This window comes from Misgurnus anguillicaudatus, chromosome 22 (assembly GCF_027580225.2).
Source record: "Misgurnus anguillicaudatus chromosome 22, ASM2758022v2, whole genome shotgun sequence".
Classification (NCBI taxonomy): Eukaryota; Metazoa; Chordata; class Actinopteri; order Cypriniformes; family Cobitidae; genus Misgurnus; species Misgurnus anguillicaudatus.
Window position 1 is genome coordinate 7,362,943 of NC_073358.2, and position 27,304 is coordinate 7,390,246.

The 27,304-nt window shown below is 36.7% G+C and overlaps 3 protein-coding genes and 1 long non-coding RNA gene across 4 annotated transcripts in view; 2 read left to right on the forward strand and 2 right to left on the reverse strand.

Moving 5' to 3' along the window:
- The first annotated feature begins 284 nt into the window (after positions 1 to 284).
- On the forward strand, positions 285 to 11,243 carry LOC129440969 (uncharacterized). Its single transcript, XR_008643304.2, has 3 exons — positions 285 to 383; positions 8,017 to 8,044; positions 10,935 to 11,243. It is a non-coding gene; the product is annotated as an uncharacterized lncRNA (long non-coding RNA).
- Positions 393 to 5,763, forward strand: LOC129445809 (uncharacterized). The gene is made up of 12 exons (XM_073860897.1): positions 393 to 1,126; positions 1,531 to 1,681; positions 1,947 to 2,148; positions 2,233 to 2,359; positions 2,479 to 2,777; positions 2,862 to 2,952; positions 3,034 to 3,150; positions 3,248 to 3,323; positions 3,408 to 3,665; positions 3,883 to 4,054; positions 4,707 to 4,855; positions 4,948 to 5,763. The coding sequence occupies exons 1-12, from the start codon at positions 713 to 715 to the stop codon at positions 5,133 to 5,135; spliced, it is 2,244 nt and encodes a 747-aa protein (XP_073716998.1). The 5' UTR covers positions 393 to 712; the 3' UTR covers positions 5,136 to 5,763.
- On the reverse strand, positions 5,834 to 6,943 carry LOC141358926 (P2X purinoceptor 7-like). Its single transcript, XM_073860898.1, has 3 exons — positions 6,711 to 6,943; positions 6,200 to 6,427; positions 5,834 to 6,005 (listed from the first exon to the last, which is right to left on the reverse strand). Exons 1-3 carry the CDS (start codon positions 6,911 to 6,913, stop codon positions 5,834 to 5,836), a joined length of 603 nt encoding a protein of 200 aa, XP_073716999.1. The 5' UTR covers positions 6,914 to 6,943.
- Positions 7,416 to 27,304, reverse strand: part of c5 (complement component 5) — a 37,383-nt gene continuing 17,494 nt past the window's right edge. The window contains exons 20-41 of the mRNA XM_073860899.1: positions 25,463 to 25,602; positions 24,347 to 24,595; positions 23,342 to 23,402; positions 23,164 to 23,253; positions 19,945 to 20,157; positions 18,817 to 18,895; positions 18,563 to 18,728; positions 17,888 to 17,986; positions 14,458 to 14,629; positions 14,178 to 14,383; positions 13,948 to 14,100; positions 13,799 to 13,861; positions 12,991 to 13,084; positions 12,871 to 12,910; positions 11,657 to 11,759; positions 11,495 to 11,569; positions 11,141 to 11,246; positions 10,966 to 11,046; positions 8,567 to 8,656; positions 8,171 to 8,254; positions 7,869 to 8,010; positions 7,416 to 7,750 (exon numbers count right to left, since the gene is read on the reverse strand). Of these exons, the coding sequence (XP_073717000.1) occupies positions 7,612 to 7,750; positions 7,869 to 8,010; positions 8,171 to 8,254; positions 8,567 to 8,656; positions 10,966 to 11,046; positions 11,141 to 11,246; positions 11,495 to 11,569; positions 11,657 to 11,759; positions 12,871 to 12,910; positions 12,991 to 13,084; positions 13,799 to 13,861; positions 13,948 to 14,100; positions 14,178 to 14,383; positions 14,458 to 14,629; positions 17,888 to 17,986; positions 18,563 to 18,728; positions 18,817 to 18,895; positions 19,945 to 20,157; positions 23,164 to 23,253; positions 23,342 to 23,402; positions 24,347 to 24,595; positions 25,463 to 25,602 (2,645 nt within the window). The 3' untranslated portion in view covers positions 7,416 to 7,611. The remainder of the gene's footprint in view (positions 7,751 to 7,868; positions 8,011 to 8,170; positions 8,255 to 8,566; positions 8,657 to 10,965; positions 11,047 to 11,140; positions 11,247 to 11,494; positions 11,570 to 11,656; positions 11,760 to 12,870; positions 12,911 to 12,990; positions 13,085 to 13,798; positions 13,862 to 13,947; positions 14,101 to 14,177; positions 14,384 to 14,457; positions 14,630 to 17,887; positions 17,987 to 18,562; positions 18,729 to 18,816; positions 18,896 to 19,944; positions 20,158 to 23,163; positions 23,254 to 23,341; positions 23,403 to 24,346; positions 24,596 to 25,462; positions 25,603 to 27,304) is intronic.

Genomic DNA, 27,304 nt, shown 5'->3' on the forward strand with positions numbered 1-27,304 from the left:
AATCTGATCTTTGCTAATGTCACAGCTATTTAATTTTCGGTTCATGCGTTTAAATGTTAAAAGAGAGATTTCAATCAGGCGCTAAAGCACTTAAACGATTCGCGGTGATGTTTGGATCACGTGACCTAGCCACACATACTTCAAAATAAGAGTCTTGTGCAAAAATCATCTGTCCGCTTTATTTATTTATATTTTTACGTGTTTAATAATTTAAAATTTAGCTTGATTGTACTTTAAATTTTAAAGAGTCACTTGAACACAACAATTTAAAACTTTGTAGTTTAAAAGCGGCAAAAATGTTTCATTATTTTTAACGCTGTTAAAATGTCACGAGGCATTTGATGACCCATTGTGAGAAGACGGTTTGACTGATCGATTTTGAGGTAATGTTAAAGTGCAACTTGAAAGTAACATTTTTTGTGAGATAAATATATAACCTTGTATGAAAGTACCATATAAAAATTAAATGCGAAAGTAAAAATTTTTAACAAGACTCTGAGCGCATAAATTTTATAAAAAAGGTGACTGTTTCTAAGACAGTTCTCAAAATCCCGGTTTTTTTCAACAACGCGTCATATTACGTAATCAGAGGCGCAGTGTCTGACAGGCTGTACCCTGGCTCAGTGCAGAGTAGGTTGGTTTTCAGTGAAAGCAGTCGCAATTTGGTGTGTTCTCGATAGTTTTGGTTTTTGGTTTTCTGTTTATCATCGTCATGGTAAATCGTTGTGTTTGTGGAGGTTGCACAAACTCCAGTCTGTCAGGACATCGCGTCTTTAGGTTTCCGAAAAAGACCAAGGACGGCGGTGTCTTCCGTGCCTGGGTGCGTTTTGTGCAGATGAGGAGACGGGATTTCACTTCTGCATCTGTATCGAAAAACGCGGTAGTGTGCAGCGTTCACTTTAGGCCGGAGGATTATAATGACAGCGATATGATGGAGCTCAACATGGGCTACCGAAGCAAAAACTTCGTGAGACTCAGAGTTGGTGCGGTTCCTTCGGTGCACGCAGCACGTCCATCAAGTCCGCCCGGTCCGTCGTCGTCAGCATGTGGTGATGGCGCCGGCGGGAAAAAGGATGATAATGGGTCTGTCAGAGGTGCAGCTGAACGAAAACGCACACTGTGCACAGTAAGTCTTGTTTTTAAACATTATTATTATAATAATTAGATAAAACGTGATGTGTAGCTGCGTGGTCACCGTGATTTCACCAAGTAAAAATGTGATCCTGGATCGACGTTTTAATCAGACATACCAAATCGTACCCTTAACTCAAACCCTATTTTAAACCCTCAAATTACCAACCAAGACTTATTAACGTTACCAACAATGATGTTGATCCCGGATCACATCATAATTTCTGAAATCACGTTCACAGTCGCGGTCGTGCTTAACAAGTTATCCACATCACGTTTCATCTAATTATTGAAATCATTCTTGTACTTTCAGTTTGACAATATTATAACGTGTAGTTACAGTTTAGTTACGTTCTACAACTAATTCATAATGTATTTTCATGTGGTTTTGTTAATAAGTTGTTGGGAGACTTGGAAGGTAATCCGTCGACAGCCAGTGCTGCAGTGCTTGCTGACCCAGAGGAGGAGGCTTTCTCTCCACTGGTCCCTGTGTCATCAGTGCATGACTTTGGCTCACAGTGTAACCTGAGACCTTTACATCGTTCATCAGGTACATTACCAGTAGTCATATCTAAAAGTAGTTGTACATGACACCATCTGTTTACAAAATGCACAAGGGCAAATACATAGTAAAATATTTCTGTATGATGCACTTTTTCTCATTTTCATTTTGAAACCACTAAATTAACACATTTAGATTGTGTGACAGAGTTGTTGTTGGATTTGACAGCGGTACCTAAGCAGTGATATGCTGTTACACATTTTTTATAAGGTAGACCTGTTTTTCTATAAAGCTGGACCTGTTTTTGTTATAGCTGTTCAGGCACAGCCCAAGATGGTTAGTGTGGGGACTCAGACAAAAACATCCGCTCCATCTACCAGTCCTGTGCACAGCGATGATGATTCATCCTCTCTTTTCATGGACGAACCTGATGATGTGTTGTGGACACCAGAAGGTGAAAAGACAAGTGATTCATCTGAGGAGGAAACACTGCAGGAAACTCCCCCTGATCACATGTAAGAATTTATTATTTTAACTTTAGATTATCTGTATTAACCAAATTATGTCAAGTCAAAAAATAATGTCCTTCTTTTATTCAGTGCTGCTGACAAGTTCATTGTGTGCCGAAGCCAGCTGATGTCTCTCTTTACAATTTGCCCAGCCTGTTCTGGAAAAACGCAAGGAAATGTTGAGAAGCAGGAGGGAACTTTTTTAAAAGTAAAGCAGGTAAGGGCTGTTTATTATTATGTAAAAAAAACTTCCCAAACTTGTATTTTTTATTTTCTTTACATACATTTATGTTTTTATGGTATAGTAATTTTTTCCCCTTTTTATACATTTCTTAGGTCTGTGCAGCATGTGGGTACCAGCGTTTCTGGCAGAACCAGCCAATGCTGCATCGCAATATGCCAGCATGCAACCTCTTACTGAGCGGGGCAATACACTTTTCAGGTTGCATGGCTACCCAAACCATCAGGATGTTGAAACTCTTTGGGCTTCAGTGCATCACTGTCAACACCTTCTTCCGCCATCAGCGATTGTATACAATTCCTACTGTCATTAAGGCGTGGCAGAATGAACAGGCAGGAATAATAAGAGATCTGAAGGAGATGAGTGGGGGACTGATCCTGTCTGGTGACTGCAGGTTGCACACTTATATAGCTTAATATTGTTCAATGTATTATTTTTGTGCTTAAATACTTAATTAAACTGTTCTTGCCATTCGTAGGTCAGATTCTCCTGGCCATTGTGCAAAGTACGGCACATATTCTTTGATCGAAGACCGAATAAACAAGGTTTTAGATGTTCAGCTTGTACAGGTAAGTTCATGTTATGAAACACACATATCAGTATCACCCATCTCATGTAACATAGTGACATGGTGAAATGTTTTTATACAGAGCTCAGAAGTCCCAAGTAGCAGCTGGTGTGAGTTAGAGGGTCTAAAGCGCAGCATAAGGTTTCTGACTGAGCAAAATATGCAAGTGTCAGCCCTCATCACAGACAGAAATCGGCAGGTAAAGACACGCACATGTACACACAAAATATTATTCTGCTGACTATATTTACAGCTTAAATTTTTTTGTTATCTATGTGTTGTGTCCCATGTTTTAGGTTGCCAAATGGGTGCGGGAGGAGTTGTGTTCAAAGGGAACCAACCATTTCTTTGACATATGGCATATTGGCAAAAGTAAGTGTGTACGTGTTTTATTTTAGGTTGCCTATAATTACATTTTACTTTTTTAACATTTTGTATGTGTCTGTTCTGAAACAGGTGTAGGGAAAGCTTTGGATGCTGCTGCAAAGGACAGGGATTGTGAAGATCTGAAGCTGTGGAGGCCAGCTGTAATTAACCATCTCTACTGGACTGCAGCTTCCACTCCTAATGGAGATGCAGATGTGATGGAGGCTAAGTGGAAAAGTATGGTCAACCATGTTCAGGACATCCACGTACATGACACTCCTACGTTTCCCTGCTGTGCACATCTACCTCTAGAGGGGGAAACAAGAAACAAGGCGTGGCTGGAACCAGGTACAACCTACTAGGTTCATTATGTGACCGCAAATTTATAGAGAAACATCATTGTGCTTGTTTTCTAAATAACGGCTGTTTGACATTTCAGAGACCTAAGTCTAAAATACATCTGGTTATTTCTTGCATACTCAACATTCACATTATCCAGTGTAAGTGCACTAGATACTCATTTTAACATAATTTCATTGTAAAAACAAAATGTGTGTTTCTGTAGGATCAACTGTAGCAGTTAAACTGGAGAGTATAGCCTCTAGAACAGCGCTGGTGAAGGATGTTCGTCAGTTGTCCCCACAGCATCAGACCTTTTCACTAGAGGCATTTCACTCTCTCATGCTGCACTTTGCACCAAAACACACTGGGTTCTCCTTCCTTGGAATGTACAGCCGGTTAGTATGTTATGATGAAAGAATGAGCACCCTCTGAAACTAATGCATGCCAGCCCATCTTTCATTAAATTTGCAGCAAATGATTACAAGCTTATTTATGTCTGAACAACAGCATTGCATAAAGCTCTCAAAAAATAAAATAAATTTGAATCACCACCACTTCAAAGGGCTTGAACAAAGAAATTAAAACCTTGGCAATCCAAATTTTTTCAAAACTGCATTATCTTGTTGTACCCTATGAACAGGTAGTAGGAATGTTTTATATTTTATTATACCACGAGTCAGTTGAATGCTGCATTCTGATTGGCTGAGAAATGTTCTATGGGTGTTGATTATTTTTCTGTAAACCGCACACCTAACTTTTCAAATGTCTTAAAAGAGCAATGTTTGTGGTAACCGTAGTATAAGCGGAATAATTGACTCCGGTCCTTTGAATTATTAAAAAAATGATGCACATCCGCTTTGCGTCGTGCCGCATTACCACCTTGGTGTGTATATTTTCTTATAATTCAATGGCCCGTCGTCAATTATTCCTTACATATTGTCTCACTATATATAAGTGTTTTCCACATTTTCTGTGTGTTGTTTTTTCTTCTGGGTTTATTCACATATGTACAACTTGTAATGGGTAGAAATTATACTTTTTTTACAGACTTCTCCTTGCGGCCCTGCACTTTAACCACAACTCCGACAGACAAGATGCTCAAACCAGTGATGGTGAGGCGCGTTATGCTGTTCGCTACCCTAGGTTCCGCAAAGGTGGCTGGGTAGTCCGTCCTGTTAAGGAAAAGCCATCATACAGTAAGCAGTTTCAGTTAGTTCTTAAATATAATTAAGTAAATCAGACCACGAGTCTGCAATGACTGATCTAAACTTGTGCCTCCTTCCCCCAGCATATGCATCATCCCTCATGGAGTCTCTTAGAGTGGAATATTCAAGGTCACCACAGAGTCTACGAGAATCCAGCACTGTTCTGTTTTTAAATGCACCTGCACCCCTCTCCAGCTCCTACCAGAGGATTGACAAGGATGAGGCTGTTGGCTTATATAAAGCACAGCATTCAAGATTCAACATACTATAACGCAGTGGTTCTCAAACTGGGGGCACTGAGGTGGTACCAGGGGGCCCCAGGTTAATGCCTTCTTATAAAATAACGGGGCGGTTTCCCGGACAAGGATTAGACTAGTTCTATACTTAAACACTTTTAAGAGCTCTCCAAACTGAAAACAACTTGCACTTACATATCTTAAAATACATCAGGGCCCTTTGTTTTACCTCAAAATGCACACAAGTACTGTTTTTAGTAAGGCATGTTTGTTAAAACTAGTTATATTTCCTAATTAAACTAAGGCCTAGTCCTGGATTAAGGTAATCATGGTCTGGGAAACCGCCCCAAAAACATCATAAATCCTGTGTAATTAAACCTCAGAAAAATAAGGCTACTAACCAATACCACTACAGTGTGTGTGTAATGTAATGTTTTGTTTACTTCAAATTTTAAGTTTCGCAATGTTTTGTGTTATACACTTTCTTTGGGGGGGCACGAAGAGATGCCAACAAAGTTTGAGAACCACTGCCTTAACGCATTGCTGTGATAATCTCCCAAATTACTGAAGTTACTGAACAATTATGAAATGCTTTTAAACGGATGAGATGGTGTATTTCTCTCTAGGTGCTACATAAATAAAAACTGCATTTAATTTACCACACATGCAGATCTGCTTGGTATATATTTGATGTAAACTATGGTAAATTAAGACAAATAGTAATTTCTTTGTTTTATTCATCACCAAAATGGGGCCATTCAAAGCCTTTATAAAGACCACCTTCCTCCGGAAACTGGCTTCTAATAGCGGACACAACACATGCAGGTAATGGCTTTCTGATGTGTCTGCCCAGAACACCATAGGCCCAGCGGACAACCTGCCTGTATGCTGTGTAGCGGTACTGTCTGGAGATGGGGACAAAATATGTAATTATTGTCTTATAACAGTGGCATCAAAAGTGTGATATACACAACTTGTAATTAAAACAAATTCATTCAGATTGTTTTAATATTCAAATTAGTTAAATTTACTATCCCTTACACACATAGGTACTACATAAATTGGTAATAGTAAAACATTATCTCTGCCCTAAACCTACTCATTTCTGCTGGCATGGAGAGGTCCATGTTCCTGTCTAAAGTGCATGTAGGCTATCTGTAGCACATATGGATTTAGACAACACGCCTCAAAGCCCGGATGCAGAGTCAGGCACTGTACTTGAAGTCTGGGCGTGATGTTTTCCACCAATGCCCAGTATGCATCCAACTCCCTGCAGCACTGACTTTCCTCAGCTGTGACCATAGGCACACATTTCCCACACAAGCACCTATTAAACAAGAACGGGTTTCGGGTAAATGCTCCTGTCCCTCTCCTGCTGTGATGAGAAACCGCTGCATCACGTAACGTAAGTGGGGAGGGATATTAACGAATGACATTACACCTGCTCAACCCTTACTAGTTTATGTTACTGATAGGTAGCAACACTAGATGACCAGTACTTTCTTTGCTATTGCATGATTAATGATGATAATCTGTCCAATTTTATGATCTGAGCACATATTACATCTCGTTACCTGACGTGTATGAATCTATAAACACTGATCTCTCACCATGAAACCTGCCCAGTTCTCCACTGGTTCTCCTCACACCACAACTCAATTTGTCTCCTTTGACCGACCTGTCTAATCCTGGCTTGTCCCTGCTCTCTTGGCTGCATAACTGGCTCATAATTGTAAGGCTGTGGTCCGTCATATGAGTAAGAATAAACATTTACTACTTCCTCAGCATCCGAAAAACTGTCATTGCGATCCATCGTGCGGCGTGCGCCTCTCGTGATGTCACTTCCGGTTTGGCGGTTTTTAGAGGCGGGTCTAAAATTTTCTTACAAAAATGACCCCAGAAGCCTAATTAGTGCATTTAGAATTTTTTTTTTTTTTAAATCTATTTCCTACAGTATTTTTCTGTACTTTGAGTGAATGGGTGGTTTAACTTTCAAGTTGCTCTTTAAGTTAAACTTTTAATTTCTAAGACGAGAAAGTATTCAGTTTTGTTCAAATTGATTAAATTAGTAATCTTAGATGGGTATAACGTTATGCTTGCTAAAAGTGTCTGTTGAAAATATCCCTAACTTTAGCTTGTCACAATGAAAAAGTAAAATTTTGAATTATGAATACACAATGTAATAAAAACAAAATGGTGCACATTTGCTGAAGTTATTCTGAATAAGTATTCAAAACATTTTTTAATATTCCAATTTAAAAAGTATTTGGAAAAGACACATTAATATTGCCCAATCACAACACTGTACCCATATATATATTTTGAAATGTTGTTTACATGTTTTAATAAAGTTATAAAAAAAACCTATAACTCTTAATTGTACATTCTCACATCAATTACATTATATGTGGACATAAACATTTTTATTTTGTTAAAACAAAATCTCAAACAATTACAGCAGATGTTGTTATAGAACAACAACAGACATCAGTTCTTATAACATTAGGTATCTTAACAGCCAGAAATCAAAAAATCAAATTCAAAATCACCCAAAACGTTAATATATTGACCACAGGCAGCATCTGTGCATACATCAGTTTCGGTTGGCCACCACTCCACCCAAGCTTGCGAGTCCAAAGGAAATTTATACCTAAAACGTCATGGCAAGAAAATATTAGTCAATACCTGCTTATAGAGAATTTAATGCATACAATAAACACGAGAAAGACGGCCTTATTGGCTTAGCAGGGGTACAGATAAGAACTTACTTGTAAACACGACCCACTCGTGTCTGTATACTTTCAGCAGTTTGAATCAAATAATGTTTGTCAACTTCAATGTTTGTTGAACTGCAAGTCACCCTTCTAACAAGTTCAATCTCAGAGTCTGTTTTTATGTCATCTGTTTGTTCTGCAGAAAACACATTTAGAGGATGCATGTGTTGGTAAGCCATTTTGGAAAATAATATTCATTGCTTATGTTACATTAACATATAAATGTATATATTTGATTTTACGTCAAGATAGACTTTCATAATGTATTGAGAAAAATCATATTGATATACTCTTGCCTTTTTTGAGGACTTGTTTAACTATTGCTTTGTAGATCACAAAATCACCTGCTGTCTCAGATGAGCTTATTAACACTTTGAAAGCTGCAAAACACAAACATTAGAATTTAAGACTAATAACTTTATTGATTTCTTATATTGTGAACCAGTTTAGACTAAAATATCATAATCTAACTATAAGATAAGGAGCATTTAAGTTTGATTTCACATTGATTTTAAACATGACTTTACACAGTTAAAGATATCAAGGTTATATTTTTACAGAATGTTCTCTACTTTAATATATAAGATGATTTTATGTAGAAAACACTAAATCACAAAAAATTTCTTTAGCTGTGTTTTCACAGACTTGGTCACATGAAACTGTGAGACAGAATTGTGAAGATAGACATTTACCATATTTAATGTTTTCTCTGCACACATCCTTTTTGAGCTGATCAGCCGTGATACTGGGATCAATGGTAGATTTGAAGTTGCAGCATTCCGCTAATTTAAAGAAAAATACCAATAAATTCTTATACATATTAAATGGATCACTTATGGTTTGCAATCTTTACACTTTTTATTGTGTTTACACTACAAACATTTAAAGTGCAAATGGCACAGGAGTGGCATAAATATGTCTGTTGTAGGGAGGGAACATGGCCCAAGGTCAGAAACCCAAGGTCAGTACCCTTTATAAAGGTCCTAATATGTACACATTTGGTACCAATTGAGGTACTAATATGAAATCCTATTTTATTACCCCAGTTACAGCTAGGGATCATTTTTGACCATTTTTCTGACAGTGTAGACTCCCTTTAACTTTTTTCCCACCAGATTTTTTTTAAAGGTCACGTCTTTTTGATCACATTTTTTTAAAACCCTAGTTAGTGTGTAATGTTGCTATAATAGCATAAATAATACACTGAAAAAAATGATTCATTGAATTTAATACATTTTTTAAGGTAAGTGGTTGCAATCAATTTATTTAAGCAATTTAAACAAAAGTTTAAACAAAAGTTTATATTTTATTTTACTAATCTTTTTGTTTAAATGTAACTTAAATAAACTGATTGCAACCACTTACCTTAAAGGACAAGTTCAGTATTTTACACTTAAAGCCCTATTTTCAGATTGTTTATGATGAAATAGAACGGTTTTGACTGAAATTTCGACATATGCGGCTGCCCCGAGAATTTTCGGGTGTTTGTGTTTCACCTCCCACCTCTATAATGGATTTATAGGTGCACTGGAACAATCCTTCCTAAAATGCATTAAACTTATGTTACAAAGACGTGAAACTCACCAAGTGGTCAGGGGTGTTCACTGGTACGCCCACACAAAAATTGCTGCAAAATACTCATTCCAACAGGTTTTATTGTAGTTTTTGCCAACTCCATTGACTTGTATTAGATGTGCTGTGAGGTACGGTATTACTCCGCTTGTTTCTATTCTTGCAATTGGCAATGGCGGATTAGCACCACCACCTGTGCTGGAGTGTCTATTATTCAAGCTCTCGTCAGAAGAATGTACGGGTGTGAGGCGTTTGGAAAAATAGCTCCACAAGTTAACAACGAATGCTAAAACACCTGTTGGAAAGCGTCTTTTGCGGCGATTTTTGTGTGAGCATATCAGTGAACACCCCTGACCACTCGGGGAGTTTCACGTCTTTGTATTGCATTTCTGTAAAGGACGTTTCAGATTTAGAATGATAATCAAAACATACACAGAGTTTTAATTGTTTTTGAATCAGTGGATGCTTAAAGGGATAGTTACCCAAAAATGAAAATAATGTCATTAATGACTCACCCTCATGTCGTTCCAAACTCGTAATACCTCCGTTCATCTTCGGAACACATTTTAAAATGTTTTATATTTAAGCCGAGAGCTTGCTGACCCTTCATTGAAAATCAACGTCCGGTATACTGTCCATGTACAGAAAGGTAATAAATACATCATCAAAGTCGTCCATGTGACATCAGTGGGTCAGTTAAAATGTGTTGAAGCATCGAAAATACATTTTGGTCCAAAAATAACAAAAATTACGACTTTATTCAGCATCGTCTTCCGCGTCTGTTGTGAAACGCATGTGCAAGACTAAAGTCATGTGACTGCAGCGACGCAGATGACGTGTTATCCTCAGACATGTTTGCGAAGTTTTTTTTTTCAAACTTACAGCGTGCGTCTCCCTCAGACTGTAAACGAAGCCCGGGCGCACAAAAAAAACAGCAGGGTTACCAGATAACACGTCAGCCGCGTCGTACGTCACTGCAGTCACGTGACTTTAATCTCACGCATGCGCTTCACAACAGATGCGGAGAAGACACTGCTGAATAAAGTCGTAATTTTTTTGTTATTTTTGGACCAAAATGTATTTTCGATGCTTCGGCACATTCTGACTGACCCACTGATGTACTTTGATGATGTTTTTATTACCTTTCTGGACGTGGACAGTATACCATACAAAGATTTTTAATGAAGGGTCAACAAGCTCTCGGCTTAAATATAAAACATCTTAAACTGTGTTCCAAAGATAAACGGAGGTCTTACGAGTCTGAAACGAGTCATTAATTACATTATTTTCATTTTTGGGTGAACTATCCCTTTAAGTGTTTTATAAGTTGGGTAAGAGCACCACGTAGGAAATATAGATTAGCGGAAATATAGATTGTCATACAAACTCATCAGGGAAGCATCATTACATAAAATATGTGCCTAAATTAATACTTTTTGCTCTAAATGATTTATCTGTAATATTTAATATCTCTATGTTTTTTTACAGATTGATCTGGCCTGCTGTGTGTGTGGTTTACCTGCCATACACTGGCACTGGTCTCCATCACAGAGTCGTAACAGCCTCTGACTTTGGCTGTAGTATTTCATACACTGATAATCTAAAGTCAGAAAGTCAGGTGAGGAAGACTTGCATAACATATTAATCTGACATTATTCACTGTATCTTTATTTTGCAAGCAGGAAACACAACACCTGGAGCATTAAACTCATAAACTTTAAATACAGAGGCGCTGGCTGTGCCCACTTCAAATTCTTGTTGAATACGGAAACCCACGCAGTAGGGACTGTCTGATGGTATCTGCACGGTAAGCAATGCATGTTAGAAGTATGTATGTGCACACCAAATGGGACAGTCTGTGAAAACTGTCAATATAACCTTGACCTTACTATTATTGAACTAGTAAGGTCATGTCAAAGATTGAAATCAATGTGAAATCAAACTAATCTCATCATTAGATTATGAGACTTTAGCCAGAAATTCACAGATAGGGTCACAAAATTGTAATGCAGAAATGTGCAATAAGAATATATTTGTTTTGTGCTCACCGACTCTATTTGAAGGATGACTTGGTCACCAATGATTTCATAGTTGGAAAATCGAGACTCCATTCCATTCTGATACTGTAAAATGCAGAAGAGTAAAAAGAATCACCACAGTTTACAGAAACAGTAGATGGAAATACCTCTAAAGAATATTTAGTTTCTTACCATATCTAGATCCTCTTGTATTGGGCTCACTCCAGTCGGCAAATTAATTTCCATCACAGTAAGTCCAGACTCCATTTCAACAGAATTTTCATGTGGCTTGTATCTTCATGTAAAACAGAAAATTCTTATGAGTTAAAAAAACTAAATCTGCATAAAAACGCCTTTTGTTTTCATAAAAATAAAAAGCAATGTTATTAACATCAATCTAAACTGGTGGCCGCCTTCCTCTGCTTACAGTTTTTCCACCTACACACTCCGCCATGTAACTGGCTATTTGCCTTGGGAATGAGACTCTCATTGGTTTATTGCACGTTACACCCAAAACACACCCATTACTCATTAAGAAAATAGAAACACCCCTTTTAGGCTGTGCACCAGGCGCATAGACCATTTTTTACGTCGTTAAACTAGCAAAAGTGGATTTGGACATGCTCTATGCAGCCCAGTCTCATGAAATTTCATTGTATAGTCACATATTTTTTTTATTCTCCCTTCGCGATATTATCACGAATTTCTGCGTTTTTTCGTGATCGTATAACAAATTCCTGTTTTCATGTGATTAGCACGTATTGGTTACTCAACTGTTTTGTCCTATTTTCTTACCATTGTCGCCTCGGTTTAGGGCCAGATTTACATAAAATGACATTCCTACCAAAACCCAACTCTAACCCTAACGGCAGGCGACATATAAAAAAATAAATCAGAAAAAATAGTATAAACAATATATAAAGTGACGTTCTAATGCAAGCACCAAATCTAACCCTAAACCAAAGCGACAATGGTTTAAAAATAGAAAAAACAGTTGAGCAACCATAACCAACACGTGACAATCACATGAAAACAGGAATTCGTTATACGATCACGAAAAAAACGCAAAAATTCGTGATAATATCACGAAAAAAGAATCAAAAAAATATGTGACTGTATCACGAAACCTCGTGAGACTGGGTAGCTCTATGTGCACTTGCGCCGTGCGCCCATATTTTCAGTGCAGAGTGCATGTGGCATCCATGCATAATATACTGTATCTATGACTTGAGTTACTGATCCATGCGTTCAACTGTGTTGATGTGATTGAGGCATTGTTTGTCTTAAAACATATTAAAAACACCACATATACATATGAACAACAATAAAAACCTGATTGTCACCACAGGGGGACCACAGGAGACCCGTACTGATGACAGAGTACAAAAATATATGCAGCAACTTACTTTGCACAAGCCACAATCCGTGGTGACAAAAGCATGGGATCTGCTCAAAAAAAAAAAAGTTTAACTGTAGCTGATAATGAAAGAATACAGAACAGAGCGAAGCAGATCTGTACAACTTACCGTTTGAATTTGGGTCCCGCAGAGGCATGTCGATTGAGATATCAAAATTGCACTTTTCATTGCTTTCTGACATTTCGTAGTACACCGTTCGGAGCTGCCGAAAAATTTGAAGGTTTGTTTTATGCATGCAAATGTTTAAAGACATTGTGTTCATAAATTAAGTAAAAATGATCCTCTGCAAAGACTTTGGGTTTAACAAGATTGATAATTCTTATCACTATGAATAGTGGACAATGCAACAATCAATATGGCCACTCTGGTGACTGAAGTCCCGCCTTTCAGTTTAAAGGGACACTCCACTTTTTTGGAAAATAGGCTAATTTTCCAGCTCCCCTAGAGCTGATTTTTACAGTTTTGAAATCCATTCAGCCGATTTCCGGGTCTGGCGCTAACACTTTTAGCATAGCTTAGAATAATCCATTGAATCCGATTAGACCATTAGCATTGCTTAAAAATAACCAAAGAGTTTCCATATTTTTCTTATTTAAAATTATTTAAAGAAACCAACCATCAATCGATAAAGACTGACGATGCTCTGGAGGAGGGGCTCTTTACAACTTATAAATAATATTTATAAGGAATAAAGGTGCTTTTTAGCACAACTTGAGCTTAAGAAACAAACAATACAGCTGATGTCAGGTTTTATTATTGGTCAGAAATACTGTATGTTGTCTAATTGTGATACTTTTAGCACACAATTTTGGAGATAGCTGTCTTTTCCCATTCTAGTACAGTAGATAGGACTTTAGTCTTGCATGCCTGTAATATCTAGGACTTTGACCTCTTTGACATGATAATGCTCACTTACTGTGGCAAACGACACTCCGTTGGTCATTGCTGTTTTGACAATGACATCATCATTCTGAGTCACCTTTTTAAAGAAAAAAATAATTTACATTTTGTTTTAAACCATTGTGATTATTTAAATCAATCGTTGATTCACATATTTAATATTACCTCTATTGGTTTAGCCATCGGCTTCTGTTGTGTTAGTTTGATGCTGCTGATGTCACCTTTATTCCTGTATTCAATGTTGACCACCATGTCTAAGACGATTTTTTGGGCTAAGATGCTGTACCTGGACAGGGCTTCCAAAGTGACAATAGTGTCCTGGGAAAAATTACAGATCAAAGAGAAATGGCAAAAATTCAAAGACGCAATAATGTAAGATTGATGGATGATTTAACCTGTGTAGAATGGACGCCTCCTCCATATCTCTGATCTTGTGTTAGCCAGTTCATAATGGGTTTTGCATAGTAGGTATCGCCTCTATGTAATGCATTAAGCAGGACGTAAGCAGTTGTTTCCACGGTCCTTGCTGTTGTTTTACTGGGTTTCAATGGATCCTTGCTTGGTTGAGTTTCTTCCCAGAAACGAACCGTGACAGGGTTTCCTGAAAATGTGACATGAGAGCTAACAAACAGTACCTTAGTTTTCTTTAAAAAGCATACGCCTCAAATAAGTTACCTTTGACTTGAGCCTTTCTCTTGAGTCCCTCATAAAGTTCGACTGCAGGAATACTATGCAAGTCTACCAGTGTTAAGGCATACGATGAGATGGCTCTAACATACAAATTTCCAAGCTTCTTCGACTGAGAGGACACGTAGCTTGCTGCACGATTTAAAGCCGTTTTATACTCCTGGAGGAATAAATGTGGAGTTAACCAATGACGGGATTCTAACCAAGGGCCTCATTTATAACATGCTATGTAGAAATCGTACTAAATTTGATCTTATGATCATTTCTGATTTATGAACGTGTGCCTTTATTTCAGATGTGAAATCTATAAATAACAAATGATCTGGAAGTTGAACACTTTTAGGACTCTCCGTCTTGAAAACGATGCCTAATTAAAAGGCACCTATTAGGTCCACCTTCTCCTTTTTAATTCCCATTAACCAAAGCAGTTTCATTAGACATGCTGTTTTGATTTTCTTGTTAATGTGACGTCACACTAATAAAGCTCTGCCCATGGCCACTGACTGACATTCATGTATTACCATAGTTATCGCCCTCAGTGAGTTGTACGCTGTCATATCTCAGTAAAGAGATACTATTGTCTCAGACTGTATGCACAGGAATTAGATCTATGTTAACTCAGGCCATGTTTACATTAGAGCATTTGCGTTTTAAAACGGCATTTTAAAATGAAAACGATCCTCGTTTATACTGGCATTTTTAAAAGAATCTTCATCCACACTATACACCACCATAAACGCATGAAACATGACCAATCACGTAACTGGGCATGCACATATAAGTGTAAAATAACTTATTACTCTAATAATAGCTTACCTTTGCACGTTTATGCAGCCTAGGGGTGTGCGATATTGACAAAAAGTCATACATGGGTCCTTTGCTGGCAACTATAACAGACACTATTTTTGAACCTATAAAAATGTGTTTGGGAAAGTCTTATACTGTTCTATCTCCCCCCTACAACATATTAATATGATTAATAGGTTAATTTTGATTTTATAACTAAACAGAAAGGTCTTTATGATTTAAAAAGAAAGCATTCAAGTGAACAGTACTTTACAGTAGCGAACTTGAAGCAAAAATAAATGTCAGCAAATGCAAACTTCAATCAAACATAGTAAGAGGTGAAGTATTGCTTTAGCCTACCAGAAATGCTTATTGCATTATTTTTTTTAAAGTGTGCGAGGTCCGTGCACGTCCTCCGCTAGCAACACACAAATAGCTAAAAGCGCAAGCGCCTAAACGAGCATTATATTAATGACGTTGAGTTGATTGTTTTTATTAATTTATATTCACAAAACTTATCAACAAAACATCAATTAAAATTAAGAGACGAATTATCTGAAACGAAATTCATTTTAAAGTAGCAAACAAAACTTACATTAAACTGGAAAATAATGTCTGACCCATTACAATTCTCCCTTCATATTGGCCTTTACAACGCCTATATTGCGTTTAAAATTACAGTCTATCTTTCGTAAGCTATCTAAATTTAAACAAAACATAAACACTTATACTGTTCTAGCTCCCCCTACAACATATTAATATGATTAATAGGTTAATTTTGATTTTATAATTAAACAGAAAGGTCTTTATGATTTAAAAAGAAAGCATTCTAAACAGTAGCAAACTTGAAGCAAAAATACATTTCAGCAAATGCAAACTTCAATCAAACATATAGTAAGAAGTGAAGTATTGCTTTAGCCTACCAGAAATGCTTATTGCATTAATTTTTTAAAGTGTGCGAGGTCCGTGCACGTCCTCCGCTAGCAACACACAAATAGCTAAAAGCCAAGCGCCTAAACAAGCATTATATTAATGAAGTTGAGTTTATTGTTTTTATTAATTTATATTCACAAAACTTATCAACAAAACATCGATTAAAATTAAGAGACCAATTATCTGAAACGAAATTCATTTTAAAGTAGCAAACAAAACTTACATTAAACTGGAAAATAATGTCTGACCCATTACAATTCTCCCTTCATATTGGCCTTTGCAACGCCTATATGGCGTATAAAATTACAGTCTATCTTTCGTAAGCTAACTAAATTTAAACAAAACATAAACACATTAAACCCAATAATACTCAAACATTAATATAAAACAGACATTATCAAGGATACATGTTAAAACAATCCGATATAGCGTTTATAATAGCTGGTTGGTAGATGTTTACTATTTTTGGCAAAACCTCCATTGCAAACCCACATTTACATCAATAAAATAATTTTTACTTTGAAAATGATGCGCTGTCACGTTAATATCAGCTGTTCGTTTACATAAGACTCCGTCTACGTTCATTTACACTCAGAGCAACGTCTGAGTTCTCAAACTAAAACAGGGTCTTCAGCGTTTGCGAACCAATCCGTTTATGAGGGTCGAAAACGGTGATGTAGTGTAGATGAAAGGCGTAAACATAGCAAAAGTAACGCGTTTTAAAGCATAAACGCATTAATGTAAACATAGCCTAAAAATGCTTTGCATTTAAAGGCACAGACACAAAACAGCGTGTTTTTGCTCCAATCCAAAAAGGGTCATTTTGGACATGCTATAATAAATGATCTGTGGGGTATTTTGAGCTGAAAGTCGCAGACACATTCTGCGCACACCTTAGACTTATATAACATCTTGTAAAAATAGGCATAATAGGTACCCTTTAATGTCACTGACATATTAAAGAGCACATGTCATTGTCCAAATCCTTCACGAGTGACATGAATGACTTATATTTTTATAAACCTGGTGCTGCAGCACTTGGAAAAGCAAAAGTGCAAACGTCTGCTCAGATCTTAACAAGTACTTGTCCACATCAAAGACAATAAATATCAACATTGCTGTGAATTTTTGCATACGCACGTCAAATATATGCATATGCACACTTTATAAATGAGGCCCCAGATCTCCATAAACCTTAGGAGTGAAGATTACATTTAAATTCAAATGAGTTGATCTCTGCACTAAATGTCAGTGCCGTGGTTGGATAGTGCAGATCAAGGGCCGTATTATCCCCTTCTGACATCACAAGGGGAGCCAAATTGCAGAGAATGGTTTACCAAAACTAAGTTACTGGGTCGTTCTTTTTCACATTTTCTAGGTTGATAGAAGCACTGGGAACCCAATTATAGCACTTAAACATGGAAAATCAGATTTTTATGATATGTCCCCTTTAATACTTACACAAGTATTAAAGGGATAGTTCACCCATAAAAAAAAGTCTCTCAACATTATTTTAAGGAATGTCTTTGTGTTTTTTTTCCATACAATAGTATGAGGGCCAGAGTTGCCAATCGTTCTTCAAAATGTTTTTGTATTTTGTTAAAGAAAGAAAATCTGATAAAAAATTGGGTAAAACTATCCTTATAATACTGCAACTGTTTGTAGCATCTAAAAGAAGTTATTTTACTAGCAGTCATACCTCCAAGTTAAGAGTTTTGATCAACATAGCCCTTTTAATTCCAATCATGACATAAGATGTGAGGAAAACAGTCTGTTCAGTAACATCTGCTCCAGCACCCTAAAAAAACAAAATGGATCATCAAAAAGATCAAATCCGTTCTATACACAACCTGAATGTATATATGAAGAGTTTGGTTCCAAAACGCAATAAATGCCATTTTTAAAAAAACGAGTTACCACCAAAATCAGTATTGTATCAGGACAGTATTAAAAAGTAAACTCTTAATTAATTTTACGCAAAATCCAATATCCGCCGTGTAATTCTGTCATCTTTTGTTCCTTTTTTTCCAAAGCGCGATAAACGTCAGTCCTCCTTTTCTGCAAAATGCAATAAATCCACTCAACAAATCACAGCGCACCATTCCACGCATTGTAAATAACAATGGCGGCGCGTTGAATACACACAGAATCGTAGTTTTCCTCATCTACTTTGTACTTTGTGATAAACAAACAAACAAAAACATATATATTTATAACATGGCAAAGATGAATGCACATTTATATATTGATTCCATAGATTTAAAGCATTTACCGAAAATTAGTCAAAATGGATGTATTGCGTTTTGGAACCAAACTCTTTATATGCATATAATGTATGATATTAAAATATGCTTTACTCTTTGTTCTTTCATACCATAAGTTTAACTGGTTTGGTTTCAGATTGTTCAACAAAGGAGCCGTCTGGCTTTTGACATTGTTTGATCAGCCAAGAGATGGTGTTGCTCAGAACCTTGGACTCCACAGCGACATAGTCGTGCATATCAGCGAAAGTCTTGACGACAAGAGCGGTCACCCAGGTGGGTATCGAAAAAGCACATCAGATTTACTCAATTCAGATACCATGGAGAAACACTGAGGGAAAAAAGTTATGCAGTTGTTTACCAGGTGCTGGCTGTTTTATCCTCATTTGACCACATGCTGAAGGCATATTCTCGTTTTAACTTAAAGGACAGGATGCTGGTGATGCCTAGAAGAAACAGAAATATTACTTTATACTCTGTAAGCTACTTTACTGTAATTCGTTGTTAATCATAGCAATAACAGAAATAGCTGTTAATTGAAAGGGGTGTCCAAATACCATGTAGTATACCTATATGTCTCTGTAGTATTAACATAATAGTAATATTAAAGGGATAGTTCACACAAAAATGAACATAGTTCACACAAAAACTATTGGTTGATCTATCCCAGCCCAGTCTCACGAAATTTTGTTATATAGTCACGTTAATTTTTGATTCCTTTTTTTGATATTATCACGAATTTCCGTGTTTTTTTGTGTTCGTATAACAAAATTCATGTTTTTGTGTAATTGTCACGTATTGGTTACTTTCAACTGTTTTGTCCTGTTTTCTTACCATTGTCACGTTGGTTTAGGGTTAGATTTACGTAAAATTACATCTCTACCCAAACCCAACTCTAACCCTAACGCCAGGCGACACATAAAAAAAAATCAGAAAAAATAGTATAAACCAATACATAAAGTGGCATTCTAATGCAAGCACCAAATCTAACCCTAAACCGAAGCGACAATGGTTTGAAAATAGGACAAAGCAGTTGAGTAACCAATACGTGATAATCACACAATAACAGGAATTCGTTATACGATCACAAAAAAATGCGGAAATCTGTGATAATATCACAAAAAAAGATATTAATATTTAATAGTTTTTCCTACTTATTACTGGATAGAAATAATAATAAATATTAATACTATTAATTATTAATACATTTTCATAGTAGTAGTAGTAGTAGTAGTAGTAGTAAAGGATACAATAATACAATACAATGAGGAATAATACAATATTAATGTGTGTAATAATAATGTGTGTAGTAATATTGTAATAATATAACAATAAAAGATACAATAAAATGTTTAAATAAAAAATTCAACAAAAAAGGTACAAAAAAGGTGATGGCAAGACATTTAAGATGCTGTTATTCAAAACATGGTGCATACAGGCTTTACATTTCTGGGTTTAATTCATTCATACCGATGTCCTTGTGGTTGCATCTTACCATCTTTCATTTTTCTCTTCAATTCCATGTTACTCGCAGCCGCCTCTTTCCCCAAAATGTCCCAATTTTCTGTGCTTTCTAGATAGTGGTAGACATAGAAGATTGGAAGAAGACCCATGAGCTCCACCTCAGCTGAGCCCCGTGGTAGTGTAGTCAACTGCTTTAAACCCTGTGGGTTGTTTATGATTGACAGGAGTTCTCCCAGCACTTCTCCTGTAATAAAAGTTAAAAAAACAAAATTAAAAAAGTTGAAAAATTTGACATTTGATTACAGGAAGCGAGCAGAGTCGCAGAAGCCCCTGCCATGATGCGAATTTCCACATGAATGTCTCGATGACTAGAATTTCATGCGGGGCTTTCATGTGCGAATGAGGCGAGTAAACTCAAAATGATCAAGCGGCAAACTAGGTGCGGTAGACGCGAATTTGACGCCTCAAACACGGCTGGTGTGAACCCTGCATTAGAGTGTTTATGAATGAGGCTCTTTATGTTTTATTTTATGTTGTGTGTTATGAGTTCTTTCAGCCTGATATCACAGAAATTTGTACGAGGATAGGAATTTTACGAGTATTGGCTAATTCAAATGAATTTGAGTTAATTTCTCTAAATATGTTATATATTATTAAACTGTAAAAATTCCTTGTTGCACTTACATTTTTAAGCTTAATCATCTTGAATTTACAATTAATTTCACCTTTCTTTATAAGAAATTATGACTTAATAACTTAAGCTAGTAATTTAACTATATTTTTATAATTTATAGCTCCTCACTAATCAAAAATGTTGAAATTATCTTAAGTTGATTCAATTTAAGTAATTTTAGAGCCATTTAAAGGAATTTCCAGTGTTGTAGTAGTGTAGTGTGTTGCTGTGTCTGATCTTGTTCATTTGTGTATATGTAGTCGTCCTGTTGTCATTTACCTTTGTCGTACAGTATATCATATTTATTCCCCACCTTGTAGGATGGGTCTTAGTTTAGGCATTGTGCTAATCTTATGCTACGTACACACCAAACACGGGCCATCACTTTACTTGCTCTAGATTACTCGCGGATGTAACTTCGTGTCATGCTAATTTTTCGCTCAAGTTGAATATTTTCAACTTGGGTGAAGACGCGTTTGAGGCGAATAGCGTGTGTTTTCGCGGCAAACACGTTGCCCATATCGCGTCATCTGATCGCGTCTTTGCATTGACTTTGTATGTAATCTACTCACGCAAAACGTTGAACTTGCGTCTGGTCTGAACCCACAGTTAGGGCTCTATTTTAACAATCTATGCACATGGTCTAAAGCGCACAGCGCTAAACAGGTGTGTCCGAATCAACTTTTGCTAATTTAATGATGGAAAAATGGTTTGTGCCCCAAGCATACAGTCTAAAAGGATTTTTCCTATTCTCGTAATAAGTAATGGGTGTGTTTTGGGCGTAACGTGCAATAAACCAATTAGAGTCTCAGCTCTCATTTCCTTAAAAGCCAGTTGTGCTCATGCCATGCCGATTCCCTCTCTAGATGGTGGAATTTGTAAACTAAAAAACTAAGCGGAGGAAGACAAACCACCAGTTTGCGTTGTTTTTATTTGTATTGAAATTGTTACTTTTTTGTATTAAAACTTTGAAAAGTCTTTTTCTTTCAGGCGTGGAAATAAAATTAGCAGGCTTTTTATTGATCATGTATGCTATCCATACATTTACTGCAATGTAATCTCAAAGAATAATTTACAAATATGTAAGAAAAGGTTAGTACTCTAAAAATACTTTATGTTTGTAACAAACAGGAGATAAAAAATTTACAAACATGTGGAGAGCCGAAACGTTTCAGCACTCGGACAGCTCCATGAGTGTTTAATAAAGCATTAGTCTCAGCCTCAGACGTCACGCCCACAGACTGTTGGCTAAACGTCTGATGTTTTTCGTACACTTTTCTGGAAACCCTGTGAGAATCTCAAAGTCGTTTTGATTGGTTGAAATAAACCGGATTTCCACGAGACGCGAGTGTCGCGATTAATTTCGGTCCCTGGAAAACAAAGCTCTGACGTTCCATTGAGGAAGAGAATCAATCGTGTCCACGTGGATAATAATGAGCAGTTATCATGATCAGCTAAACATTGGATTCTAAAAAATATGCAAAGTTCGCGGCATAGACTCTCTAAAAGACGTCCAAGAGTTTTATTTGAGGCAGTTAGTGGAGTCAAAAAGTTTGGTCCTCCTGAATTGTAGGTGTTACAAAGTGAAGAGATATGCTTCAAACAGACGTTTAACGGGAGCATCTCATTGGTGTGGCTGTTGATGAAGTGCACAATGTTGTTCTATGGTGAGTAATGTTGTTTAGATGCTATTCGGTTGTGGCTGGTTATTTCAATAACTGACTTGTTGCAAGCCGACTCGTTATTGTGGGGAGTCCGAAACGTGACGCTAGACGAAACAAACTGTGATTGGTTGTTTGACATGTCGGTCAAACACCTCGCGGGCGGGCTTTGTCCAGAAAAAGCAGCGAAAAACACCAGACCTTCAGTATTGAAGGTCTGGCTACGCGAGACTAGTAAAGCATTACTTAAAAAGGTTCTCATCTCATCATATCCACAGGAACAAAGTCATCATATATAATAAATCTTTGGGGGTTTTACAAATTGAATCCTCCAATTTTTCATGTTTAAAAACGCTTGTGTGCTGCTGCGCATCCATGTGTGTGTGATAAGCAAACGCGCGTTGTCGTCCTGTTTATAGGCGCATATTACTAACGCGCTCTTTAAATAACAAAAACAATATTGCACCTTTGACTTTAGACCAGGTTTTAGTTGGCCAATGGCGTAGTCTATTTTAGTTGCCTCAAAATAGCAATGGGCCAACAATGCACCTGAACATGCCTCGTTTTCAGACCAGATCGCCCATGAGCGCAAAATTGGGCGCAAATGCATTTGCTATTTAAACAACGTGGTGCTGCATTGCGCTGGGTATATGATAGGGCCCTTAGTTTCCTACTCATGTTGAAAATATTGCCTTTCTTCTTCACATTCTCAGAAATAAAAGTGCTGTCACTGTGGCAGTATCTTTGTAAAAACCTAAGTAGTGCATATTAGTACCTCAAATGTACATATTGGTATCTCAAATATACATTTTGATACCTCAAAGTTTTATATTTGTACCTAACTGGTACAAATTTTACTGTTTAGTCCATATAGTTACATCTGCACAAATCCATTCAAACGTAAGAGGCATCATACCGTTAACCAATAATGACCGTTCCACGGTTGACTTGGGCACAATTTTTGGAGGAATGGAGTTTTTTAGCTCAAGTTTTCGGATTGGAGTACCTACGAAAAAAATAAAGAAATGATGTGTGAAACACAATTGTGAAATGAGCAGATAGCATGCTGCTATTCTGCTATTCTTTTTTTTTACCAAAAACGCCTCGTGGATCTATCCTTCCTCCGGTTGATAACTCTGTCCTAATTCCCTCTGGCTGTGAAGTACCAAAAAAATTAGTGAAACATTGAAGCATACTGAACAGAAATATGAGAGGTTTGTACTATACTACTATAACTTAAGACATAAAGGTTTTTTCAGAAGGTTGATAGGTTGAGTTCAAATGGGACATGACTATACACTGAAAGAGCACAATGTTTTAAGAGTGGATCAGTGAACTATTTGAGACCCAACAGCAAACCCAAATTTGTTGTTTCTTTTTCAGTTGGCTTTTGTATAGGAGTTTTAAAACACAAATACCTGAGATTAATTAATACAAAATATAACCTCTTTACAGCAGAGAAAGTCTAGGTAAATACAATAAGGTTGTAGGGTACCCAAAAATAAAAAAATCTGTCATCATTTACTCACCCTCAAGTTTTTCCAAACCTGTACAATTATCTTTGTTCTGCTTAAAACAAATGAAGATATTTTAAAGAATGTTTATAACCAGATCTGGGGCACCATTGACTAATCTATAGTAGGAAAAATAATTCAATGGAAGTGAAGGGCCTCAGATCTGTTTAGTTATTAACATTTTTTCAAAATATATTCTCTTTCAAAACATCTTCAGCAGAACAAAGAAATGTAAAGGTTTGAGGATGGGTAAAGGATGACAGAATTTTCATTTTTTGGTAAACTATACCTTTAGTATTAGTTAATGCCAAAACAGTTGTTCATGTTAGTTCATTGTGCATTAACTAACCTTAACAGTTACAACTTTTGATTTAAAAAATGTATTAATAAATGCTAAAATTAACATGAACTAAGATAATAATAAATGCTGTAGAAATATTGTTCATTGTTAATTCATGTGCATTAACTAATGTTAACAAATACTATATAATTTTGAATATGGTCAGCTCAAATGTTTTTTCCTGTATATGCTTCTAAATATGTTTTTTACCAAGCTCTATGCTTACAGATGACATCAGCTCTTACCACAACTCTCAACTTCTTGATCAAAATCTCAGTCCTCTTATTCCCCCTCGTCACCCTCGGCCCCAACCATGTTTGTAAAGTGAAAGTAAGTGTATGCGTTCCTGCTTCCAAAGCCATGATGTAGAACTTGACCAAGGCTATTGAATTGGCATCTACTGTCCCACTGTTTTCATGTGGTTGGTCATTTTTCCCCTGCAGAACACCACGAAACACGCATACTCCATCCGGTGCTGTCAGTGAAACACTGAACTATTCGTGTGTATGAGATATGTAGAGATACAGAGAAAAGACAACTGTTTATTAAAATGACGTGACAAACATAAAGATATCACAACATATACAGTACCAGTCAAAAGTTTAGGGTCATTTACTCATTCTTTTACTAATATTTTTTTCTTTTAGAATTATACTAAACTCATCAAAGACACAAATGTAACAAAAATAAATAAATAAATAACTAAATAAATATTGTTATTTTACTATGTACAGAGCCCCTAAGGTGACATTGGAGTAAAAAAAAAGTTTAGTTTCATGTGCTCACGCGAAACTTTCATGTGCTCACGCGAAACTTTCATGTGCTCACGTGAAACTTTCATGTGCTCATGCGAAACTTTCATGTGCAGTTTTTTTTTTTTAAGTTAAGTTTCGCGTGCTCACGTGAAACTTTCGCGCGCGCACTAAACTTTACATATGGGCACAAATATATTTTTTCCTGTATACTGTCAGTTCAAACTGTCAGACCAGCATAATCTCATGGGAATCTGTGTATTTGTTGAGTTGGCAAATTCGTATAAATTAATACAACGTGAATCGTACAAAAACATGCGATTATTAGAAAAAAAAATAATAAAACCCCACCCTAATCCTAAAGTTACAGGGGCAAAAGCAAATTGTACAAAAACATAAATGTGGTCATACGAATTAATACGAATTAGCCACCTTGTAAAATACGTACAAATTGCCATGAGATGGTGTTGTTCAGACATATGCCTTCAAATCAAAGATTATGAATACATTTCAGTCAAGTGACCCCAAACCTTTGAACGTTTGTGCAAGTTATATAATATATATATATAAAAAAAAAATTTATTTCTGATTTAGATCTCAGAATCTCACCATAATACTTGTAGAACGCTGGTTGTAGACTGAACCCTTGAGCTCAATCTGCTCTCCGCGTACCATTGAATACGGCAACGGGATATTTATACTAACTTCCTGAGACACTTGAATCTTTAAAGGATTTGCCATGCATATACCTATGAGCAGACAAATAGGAGAGCCCTAAAATGACTGAATTTAAACCAAAAAAATTAAACTGTGCATAAAGCCTTATATCTTAAGTTTAATACTATGGACTTAACACTAGTACTTTAAAAAGTGACACTTTATGCTAGTATTTTTGTACAATATGCATTATACAATGATAAACATTTTAAATGGAGTTGCACTATGTGTTGTCATGTGACCTTATTATCACATCGTACGTAAGTTTATTTGCATTTTTTATATAGTTTTGTACATAAAGGTCCAATTAAAGGGGTCATATAAAGCTGCTAAAAATAATTTTGTTTCATTTTGTTTATTTGTTATAATGCAATGTGTTAACACTATGTGAGGTTCAATATGATCTCACAAAGTTCCATGGTATAGTCACGGAATATTTTGCTCATTTATTTGTGTCATTGTCACGGATCTCCGCATTTTTCCTCACTTTCTTTTTCGTGTCATTTTCACGTATATTTGTTACTTTTTTGTTTTTCCTATTTCTAAACCATTTTCGCGTGGGTTTGTGGTTAGATTTGGGGTTTGGGTTAGGATGTCACTTTAAATATTGGTTTATACTATTTTTTTCCGGATTTTTAAACATTTGTAGCCTGACGTTAGGGTTAGAGTTGGGTTTGGGTTAGGATGTCTTTTTATGTTAGAGAAAGTCGCTCTAACCCCAAACCCACGCGAAAATGGTAAGAAAATAGGAAAAACAATTGAGTAACCAATACGTGAAACTGACACGGAAAAGAAAGTTTGTGGTACGGACACGGAAAAATGCATCCGTGACAATGAAATGGTTAAATGAGCAAAATATTCCGTGACTATAACACGGAAATTCGTGAGATCAGGTTGGTAAGGTTGTAAAAATACATTATTTTCAACATACGGTACATTATTGTTTCTCCTCTATGCCCTGCCTTTCTGAAACGTGGCGATTTTTACGAAGCTCATTGTTGTGAAAAGCGTGTTGTGCTCCGATTTACCAGCTATCCAGTGTGTTGTGATTGGCAGAATGCCTCATGCGTGTGATGTAAATGTTACGCCCCTTACCATATTTCAGTGTTTCTCAAACTTTTTCTGCCATTCCCCGCTTTGGAGGTAGGGAAGGGTTTCGAGCCCCACTCTGGAGTGCCCACACGATTTTAAAAGAAAGAGGAAAAGGCGCAATTACGTTTTTTTGCGTGGTTTTATATGTGAAATATGAAGCAATTGAGAATATGTGCTTGGCCATCATGGGACCGGCGCCTATATGTGCGTGCTGTAGCACTTTCATCTGTAAAACAACACTTTTCAAGTGAGAAATCTTTTTGGGGATATGATATTTCCACCTGCGCTGAAAACTGCGCTGCGTTCTGATTGTGTACTTGTAAATGGTAAATGGTAAATGGACTGCATTTATATAGTGCTTTTTACAGACCTATGGCCATCCAAAGTGCTTTACATATCGCCTCACATTCACCAATTCACACGCACATTCATACACTGACGGCAGTGTCAGCCATGCAAGGCGCCAGCCAGCTCGTCGGGAGCAGCTAGGGTTAGGGGTCTTGCTCAAGGACACTTCGACACTTGGTCTGGTGGAGCCGGGGATTGGACCACCAACCTTCCGGTTTGTAGACAACCTACATGAACCACTGAGCCACTGCCGCCCCAAACCATGTTTTTAAACGAAAGAATCTAACATATACT